Here is a 9,521-nt window from a genome sequence, read left to right as displayed (position 1 = left end):
TGCCGACAACGTCATCATCATCGAGACGGTCCCGGGGGCACCGCCGGCGCAGCTGGCCAGCAGCCGGCAAACGGGCGAAGCCAAATCGGGGAGCGTGGAATCTCTCAACGAGCTGCTGGCTCGGCGCGGGGGTAGCGTGACCGAGATCCGCGCCGGGGAGGTCTTCATCGTCAAGTCGGCCTTGAGCCGCAGCGTGGAAGATCTCAATTCGGTTGGCCGGGCTGAGAGCCGGGGGTCGCTGCCTGAGCAGCACCGAGGGAGGGTCAGCAAACTGCTGAGCCACTTCAGCCAGGAGGGCGGCAACATCGGGTCGGCGTCTCCGCGCCCAGTGAGGTCGCTGAGTACCGAGAACCTAACGGAAAGCAGTTATGTGGCAAGGAGGCCGGCCCGGGTGGCAGCGGACCCCAGCCCGACCCGGAAGCACTTCGACAGCAGCCCTCCGCGCGACCTTCCCGGATTGAGCCCGCCTGTTCCCTACACTGTGGCATCTTATTGCAGCCAGTTTGAATCCAAATCGAGCAGCGGCGAAGGCTGGCCGGACAGCCCTCCCAGGCGCTCCCCAACTGGGAGGAGCTGGGGGCGGGAGGCTGTGTCTCCAGAGAGAAGCCCCAGGAAGGACAGTGTAGATTCGGAGGCCGCTTTTGAGATCCAGCCGGCCCCCCGCCGGCTCCGGTGGCTGAGGACGATGTCCAGGGCAAAGCCTTGGCCAACCTTCGCCTGCACTCTCGGAACTCCTTTGTGGTCGTTCCGCGCCGGGCCCCGTCCTCCCCACCCCCAGAACTCAAGCAGGAAGCCAGCCCTTCTCTGTCTGCTGTCAAGCCCCCAGCCCCCACTTCCTGCTCCTCGCTTCTCCCAGACGCGGAGGAAGAGCCGCCCGAGGCTGCAGAGGCCATGAGGCGTGGTGTGGGGAGCGGTGTCGCCAAGGAGGATGTCCGGGTGGGGGGCTTGGCCCGCGCCTCGTCCCCCCACCCGGCCGTGCAGCGCCGCAGCGGCAACACCATCACCATCAACCCTCGCAAGGCCCCGGCCGCACCTGTGTCCGTGGTGGAGAACGGCATCGAGAGCGACACTTCCCCGGCTGCGGCGCCCATGAAGAAACGCTACCCTACGGCCGAGGAGATCCAGGTGATCGGAGGCTACCTGTCCCTGCAGAGGTCCTGCCTTGCCAAGAACGACCCACACCGGAAAAAGGTACACACACCTGGCTGGCTGGGCTGGGCCTGGCTCAGTTTTGCAGGACCTCCTTCGCTTCTCTCGCCACTGCCCCCTTTTGAGTTTGCTTCTTTCTGCCTTAGTTGGCCCTGCCTGCTTTCTAACTTAGGTGTTGCTCTTTCATCGTCTTCCTTCTCTCCCAAATTATCCTCCAATTCCTTTTGTTTTCTTTTTCCTGCTTCCCTCCCTTCTTTCATTACTTCGTCCTCTTTACTCATAGCTCTGACGCAACTGGAAATAGTCATGTAAGGAATTGTACCGAGGCAACTTAGCTGGTTGAAGGGTGTGGGATTTGAAAGCGGGAGCCAGAAACTAACCTGGTGAGCTAGGCTCCGTTTATGATTGAGCCTTCCAGGAGCTTTTCTTTTTACAAAGTGCAGAATGCTTCGCTATTCCCGCCGGTTAGGTCACTGCTATTCCCATTTTACAGATGGAAAAATGAGGCCAAGGAGATGCAGCTTGCTCGAGGGTAGACGTATGTCTGAAGGGATTTGAATTCATGCCTAGGAAGCTGCCTTATACAGAGTCAGACCATTGATCCACCTAGCTACATTTTGGCTACACTGACTGGCAGCCGCTCTGCCGGGGATCAGACAGGGTGCAGGGCTCCCATCCCTTTCTGAGGATGGCAGGGATTGAACCTGGGTCGCATCTTTTGCAGGCAAAAGTGTGTGCTCCACCCACTGAGCTTCACAGCCTTGCAGGCCCTGGGCTCTAGCCCCGAAACACCCTAGCTTTCTTTCAGCTACTTCCTCTTGGTCTTGAGCATTCCTTTCACATTAGGCATAGTGATGTGAAGGCCTTTTTTTGTTTTGTATATTAAAAGGCGCACTGTATACGCAGTAATTTTACTCATTGCCTTGTAAGGCAAAACGTTTAGCAGGATCAGCTGTCTGCTGGAGCACTTAGTCCTTTTCTCCTGTGCTTTTTTTGTCCCCCTTTCACTCTTTCTTTATCTCTTCCCTCCACCCCTTCTCTGAATTTCCTCCTCACCTTCTGCCCTCAGCCTTGCTCCGACAAACTGCTGCATCCTGAGAATTGCAGTCGCCTTCCCCTGCCTTCCCCGTGCATAATTTTACACAGGAGCTGTGGCTGTGGTTTGATGTTGACCAACAAACTCTGGACAAAAGCTTGGAGTGTTTGCACACTAAAAAAGCACTTTTGAGCTTCTGTTTCTACTGGTGCCATGCCTGGGTGTTCTTAATGGAGGACAGAATGCAGAACACTGTCTGCAATGTGTAGGGTTATTGTTGTTGTATTTTTACACTTGTTTGCAGTTGTTTTTGGTTTTACAGATGGATTTAAGACTCTCATTTGTAAATGACCTTTGGCTATTTATAGACGAGGACCCCAGGAGAGCCCCAGTTACAGGCTAGGTCCCCTGTTGGGCTGGCTGGGCTTCACAAGCTGCAGACCCGAAATGCAAATCTTCTCCCGATTCAAAGGGGGATCAATATCACAGTTGTAGTTAACATGCAATTGCTTGTTCATCTGAAATTTCATCAGGAGTTGGCTGTGATCACTTGAATGCAACCACTGCCAAAGGGAGAAAAGCTTCCCCTGTGAAGGAGTGGGGCATCCTTTTCTCAGTAAACACATTTCTACAAGACGCTTGGTTCTCTGTTTCTTCACACGGCGGTCTGGATTATGGGTTGTGTGCTGTGTGTGTGTGTGCTCAAATGTGTCTGCGTGTGTGCAGATTGTTGTGACTCATAGCAAGAGATGTTCCCATTTCCAGTCATTCTTAATATCCGAAGAGCAAAACGCCAGCAATTTCTGACTTTTGCCAGTAAATGTTGAACCCGTCAGGGTATCCAAATGTCATGCTTGTTTTCCCATCGTTTAGTTGTTCAAAGGACGCTTCTCATGCCATGGATACGAATGTCAACAAAACACAAGCTGCACACCCACAGATGTTTCTGGTGTTTCCAGTTGGGCTGTTAAAAATCTTAAGAGTTACTGGTTAATGCCAGCATTTACCAAATTCTGACATTGACCACAACACACACATAAGTCCTTGTTTGCATGTAACAATAAGCTAGGCTCTCTAACATATCATGTTTTCAGAGAATCAGAGAATCAAAGAAGGGAAGATTACAGTCAACGTAAAGAGCTACGGAAATGACTATAGTAGCAGCAGCAGCAGCATACTTGCATGCTGTAAATGGAGCAAGATAGGACATGTCAAATCCAGAGGAGAATCTTCTGCACAGCTTCTAGGTAGAGCTTAATGCAGCCTAAAGTTTCAGCTCTGATTTGGGCCTCTGAGGAACAGGGTGCTTTGTGAATTACGGAGGTGACTAGTTGTCTTGAGCCATATCCTGGGACCTGCTCTCTGTTTGGACTAAAACACACACAGAAACCAAGCTGTGGAAAAGGAAAAGAATCAGGTTGGAAGGGACATTGTCACCTACTAAAGCAAGAAGTTCCCATAGCCATTATTTACTCTTTCACCAGGGACAAGACTCAACACTAATGTTTTCTAGTGTGCCAACACCTGAAACATTAGAGTCCCCAGCTGCCAGTGGTGCATCGTTTTCTAATATGTGATACATATATGAAATAGGTCTATTTATTTGCAGAATGGTCACTTTCCTGCTCGGCTGGAAAAGACTGCGCAGAGCAGCTCACGAATGTCAGTGGCAGGACAGTCCCTACCCCTAGTCTTAAAAGTCTCCGGGGCATGACACAAAAGGAAAAAAGGACTGGGAGGGAGGAGGAAAAACCTAAGTTCATGTGCTGTGTCTTAGGTACAGAGCTCTTGCAATGAGCAGCTGGAATGCAAAGAGTTCGAGGAGAGGAGGAACCAAAAGTTGCTGACCTTTGAGCTGGTGGAGAGGATCTGTTGTCCCCCTGCTTGCTTGCTTGCTTGCTTGCTTGCTTGCTTGCTTGCTTGCTTGCTTGCTCTCTCTTTCTCTCTGTCCTAGGATAGAATGTCTGGTGATAGTTGGCAATTGAGAGGATCCTGTTGGAGCTGCTCTGTGAGATCTATCTTTGAAAGAGGGGGCATATTCACGGCAATAATTCCTTGGTGGAGGGCAGCTCCTCCAGAGCTAAGAAGCAGCAACTTTCTCCTCAGGGCCTCCCCCGTCTAGTCACCCTCCTGTGTGTCTATGGAGAGGAACCTATGAGCATCCAGGTGTTACAAGACTACACCTGGAGGACCACAGGTTCACCATGCCATCTATGGCATCTGCACTGCGGCAGAAGCTTCTCTTTGAGTGGCTGCAGCTTACACAAGATGGCGTCGCCTTAGGCTCTACGGTGTGTGACCTTGGGTTTGTGGTGTGTGTATCTGTGGAAGTGCAGTGTTCAAAATTCGCCAGGCGCGTTTTGCACCTGGTTGTCGGCCACTTGCGACCAAGTGAAGGTGCCAGGATGGCACCTGACGTCTCCACCATCCGGAGGTGCGTCTCTGGAGCAACACATCCTGTAGAATTCTACGTGTTATATTTTATCTGCGCAATTTCAGGAAACAAAAAGCCGTATTGAAAAATACGACCTTCGAACCGTCTGCCCCCAAAATAGGAACTAGGCATTCAGTTTTGGCTATTGCAACCCTGGTTTAAGGAACTGTTTGGTGCTCAGCTTATATATCTGAGTTTCTAACACTGGTAGCCACACTTACTTCATTACACCAGTATTTTCGACCTTGTGCAGCACTGGTTTGTGGCCCTTGAGAGGTTACCACAGGGCAATCTGGCCCTTGGGTATAAAAGCTTTAGCTGCCGGTGCCATAGAGGAAACACTTCAGGCATAATACAGTGGTACCTCGGGTTGCATACGCTTCAGGTTACATACGCTTCAGGTTACAGACTCTGCTAACCCAGAAATAGTGCTTCAGGTTAAGAACTTTGCTTCAGGATGAGAACAGAAATCGTGCTCCGGCGGCGTGGCAGCAGCAGGAGGCCCTATTAGCTAAAGTGATGCTTCAGGTTAAGAACAGTTTCAGGTTAAGAACAGACCCCCGGAACGAATTAAGTACTTAACCCGAGGTACCACTGTAAATGCCTCCCTTGCTGCCATGGAGATAACTTCCTGCTCCTCTCGCCATGTCAGTGGAAGAGTCCAAAATGTGCTGCCCTCAAACGGCACCCAAAGTTCACCACTTGAGACGGAGTCTTTGTGAGTCGGTTGGCCTCGAAAGCATCTAGTTCATGCTGGAAGACATTACACACAGAAGCCTTAAGCTCCCTCCCACAAAAGCCCTTTCATGCTAGTCGCCCTATACTACGCTTCTGGGGTCATTGGGTGGGCCCCGAACAAATGTAGTAGCCTGTCTCTTCAGTGCATCATAAGGGAGTTATTTAGCCAAATTGCCAGCTACGTGCAAGGCATCCAGGCTACGTCTTTGTTGCCGGGTGCCAGCGGCATTTTCTGCAGCCAGCTTCAGAAATGCTACCCAGTTCCTAGCCACCCATAAGCACAGACATCTGCCTCCCGGCTTATTAATGCTGTCCTGCCATTTCCAACGTCTTGCACAACATTCCCCCAACGTGGGAATCAGCGACTAAATAGCAGCTTTAAGTCTCGAGCAACTTAGCTAAATACACCCTTTACGGGGATCCTTTGTCAGCCTTTAATTATCACTCATTAAGAAAATTCCTCAGTTCTTCTGTTCCTCAACTCCAAGCCATTAGTGCTGGTGTCCGTAAGGAACATGGGCTTTTGAACCACATCTGCCCCACGTTATACTACATTAAGTCAAACGAGGTTTAAATTGACTTAACATTCTTGGTTTCTCAAAAGGACCTCTGGGAATTATATGTTGTATTCAAGGGCTGAGAATTCTGCTTCAGTCACCAGCCCCATTGCGGAATGGAGTTTCTTTGAGAGGGAGACTTGGCGGTTTAAAAGGGGTAATTACTTTTTAATTAACCGTGATTTAGTTTGTTAAGGTTTTCACAATGGAAGACTGCAGTCCCTTGTTCTGCTTACCAACTTCCCTTCTTCCCAGCCTAGGCTGCTCTTGCACATTGATGTGCAGAAATCCACCTCCAGGGCATGGAGACAGACATTGTCAGCAGCTAATGTCAGCTACAGTGACTGGTTGAAACTTTGACAATGCTGTGGACTTTTTGAGCTTCAGGTACCATCTCAAAACAGACATAAACCAGCAGCTGAGATCCACACACAGTGCCACACACAGTCATGAGAAGGGGAAGTCAGTAAGCTTTGTCTCCTCCCCACCCCAGTGTGCATGGAAGCATTTTGTGGCCATGCGTGAGGGAGCTTCTCTGAATTCCGCCCAGTGTTTGCTTGAAGAAACTTGCAGACTCGCATTCCAGAGGTCATTATGGCTTCCAGGTCTGTGAGGGCTACATGGCCACTTTCAGCTCCTGCAGATGTTGTTTCCGTAGGCAGGGCCTGGAAAAAAAACACAGAAACTTACAAAGAAGCAAAAAGTTCAAGAATTAAAGCCAACTCAGGTTTATCCTTACCTGCTCTGTGAACTAGTAAATGGAGCATTCCTCTGCTATTATCACCCAAGCCTTCTTGTTCATCTCCACAACAGAATAACCTATGTCTGTGCATTGTTTTTTAAAAAAAAAACATTTTTATTTGATTTTACAAATACAAGGCTATTAAAATCCAAATATAAAGCCATATACAGAGATTCCTCTGAATCTCGTGACTCCCCCCCACCCCCTCCATGGGGTCCAATTTTGAACATGTACAACTGCATATTCTTCCATACTATTTTATATCAATCCATATTGTCCGTGATATTTATTGGACTACAAGTGAAATCAAAATCCTGCCAGTGTTTCCATCTGCTTACAGTGGTCTCCTAAATAACTTATAAATTTTCCCATTCTTTTATAAAGGTTTTGTCCTCTTGGTTTCTGAGTTTTCCAGTCATTTTTGCCATTTCGGCATCATCCATCAGCTTGGTTTGCCATTCCTCTCTGGTAGGGACCTTGTCTTCTTTCCATCTCTGAGCTAGTAGCATCCGTGCGGCTGTTGTTCCATACATAAAAAGTCTTTTCTGCTCCTTTGGAATGCCGGTGCCTATAATTCCTAATAAAAAAAAGCTTCTGGTTTCATGATGATATATAGTGTTTGTGCGTTTTATATCCCCTCATGCAATGCTCTGCACCTTGGCTGAACCTTCTTCATTCTGATGGTCTGGCTAGCTTGGGTGAGTTTGGCATATAGATATCCTACCTCTGGTTTTACCGCCATGCAACATCTCTCACTCCCAATTTCTATGGTGTTCAGAATTTCAAAATATTGCATGCCGGTGGTGGGGAATCTGTGGCTCTCCTGATATTGCCAAGCACCAATCCTGTCATTCCTGGTCATGTTGGCCGAGGCTCCCAACTCCTGTAACATCTATAGGACCAGAGCCTTCCCATCCCTGTCGTACTGTTTAGGAAACAAAGTGATCCCCATAAAGGCAGACAGTATTTCTAGGAACCAGAGCTGACTCTATAAAGTTACAGTGTCATTCTACTCAAGGCAACTGGCACATGTAGGTGCAAATTCTATTTTTTGCTGTTAAATGGGCACAAGTTATCCTGATCGCAATCTCCCCTTCTAACCTGTGTGTTTTGATCCCCTCCCTCGCCATCCGACATACTTGTTTGCATTTCACCCAAGCCTGTTCACGACATCCCTCAGGGGGGACATTCCAACCCTGCCTTTTCATCCATTGCTGGACTCTCCTTTTCCTTGTCTTCCTTCACAAAAAGCCCTTTTATCAAGTCTGATTTGCTGGAAGCAGCTAAGCCTGACTGGAGTCCTCCCCACCCCACCCCGCCGCTTCATTTCTTTGGCCTGAGCTATTGCTGTTGGGCTCCCGTCCAGGGCTGACACAACGGCCTCTGAGAGGAAGCAAGGCTGGCTGACATCAGCTGAAAGCAGCGGCTGGCTTGCCCTCAGCCTCCTCCTTCCTCTTCTGAGCGAGCAAATCTGTGAGAACGATCTCCCAACTCTTGCTTCCTTGCCTGGGCCAAAGCCCCAGTCAGAAAAGGGAGCTAGCTGGGCTACAGGGCTAATCCGATTTCTGGTGGGGGAAAGGGCAGAGATGTTACAAATCACCCAACAGAGAAAGTTTGCTGGGGAAAACAGCCATCCGAAAGATGGCGTCCTGTGGTAACTCAGAAGGCGACGAGCTTCTTGTGGCATTAATAGACAACGGCTTATTTCAACACACATGTTTATTTGGATTTTTAAATAATCCACATTCACCCCCTCGCAGAACTTCCACTGTAAGGGTCACAGTTTGCTAAGCCTTTAACTTGTTTTTTAAACTGTCTGACATGGCTGTGGGGATGATTCAGACCCACTACAAGTCCAGCAGATGAAGATTCCTGTTTCTCTCTCATTTGTCTTGCGCAGAGAAGGAGAGGAGGATGGGGACATGGGGATCTCCTGCAGCCTCCCCACCTGCCACCATAGCGATCTGTCACGCTGCCTTGATGAGTGGAGGGGAAGGAAAGAGGAACTGTTGAGCCTCTGCACCTGTGGCAGAGTTGGATCATGCCTCAAATATTTGCTTAGAGCGAGGAAACGTTGCTGAGGGGGCATGCGGGCAGTTCCAAAGATGGCTACATACTTCACAAATGGAGCCAGTGTCTTGAAGAATTGTGGGCCATGGGGAAGTGTCAGCAAATGCAGCGTTTTCCCTCATGGCACTGCAGCGATGGGAGAACCGTTGCACTGTTCAGAAGTTGCTAATGTGCAATGGCACCTATCAGCAGCATTCAGTCTTTCCAGACCCATAAAGTACTGATATAACCCCTATCTGCGACTTGTGACACAGATTTAATTCTGTGGGTTAGATGTGTGTGTGTGTTTTGCCTCTACCAGCCCTAAGCCTATTTCTTATCTCCCCTTTTCCCCCTTCCTTTTGCTCACCTCTCTCTCTGCCTTTGTCTCCAACATATACTTGCAGCACTGTTGATTTGGAGGAGAAACACAAACACATTAGGCTAGCAACTCATCCACAAGAAAGCTCCATGATCCCATTGGTGGAGCGTGTGTGTTTTCCATTGGTGGCGCATATATATATTCTTGAGTCATCAGATGTCTCTTTTTACTCAAGTCACCCAGACCTATAGATTACTTTTTGCCCTAGTGTCACAGGGCCACAAAGAACAGTGTACAGTGGTGCCTCGCAAGACGAAAAGAATCCGTTCTGTGATTCTCTTCGTCTAGCGGTTTTTTCGTCTTGCGAAGCAAGCCCATTGACGGATTAGCGCTAGCGGCTTATCTGCTGATTGGATCAGCTGATAAGCGGCTTAGCGGCTTAGAAAAAGGGGGGAAGGAAAAAAAACCAGCAGGAACTCGCAAGACATTGTCGT

The 9,521-nt window shown here is 49.2% G+C and overlaps 1 protein-coding gene and 1 long non-coding RNA gene across 2 annotated transcripts in view; one reads left to right on the top strand and one right to left on the bottom strand.

Moving 5' to 3' along the window:
- Window position 1: 1 nt before the first annotated feature.
- PPP1R18 (protein phosphatase 1 regulatory subunit 18) overlaps window positions 2-9,521 on the top strand; it is a gene marked incomplete at its 5' end in the record, with an annotated part of 39,390 nt that continues 29,870 nt past the window's right edge. The window contains 2 exon segments of the mRNA XM_081180721.1: window positions 2-653; window positions 656-1,191. Coding sequence (XP_081036847.1) covers window positions 2-653; window positions 656-1,191 — 1,188 coding nt within the window.
- On the bottom strand, window positions 6,062-9,069 carry LOC308581378. The gene is made up of 2 exons (XR_014005031.1): window positions 7,758-9,069; window positions 6,062-6,579 (listed from the first exon to the last, which is right to left on the bottom strand). It is a non-coding gene; the product is annotated as an uncharacterized lncRNA (long non-coding RNA).

Source organism: Podarcis bocagei (assembly GCF_964188305.1).
Source record: "Podarcis bocagei genome assembly, chromosome: 2".
NCBI lineage: Eukaryota > Metazoa > Chordata > Lepidosauria > Squamata > Lacertidae > Podarcis > Podarcis bocagei.
This window is presented reverse-complemented; position numbering and strand designations above follow the sequence as displayed.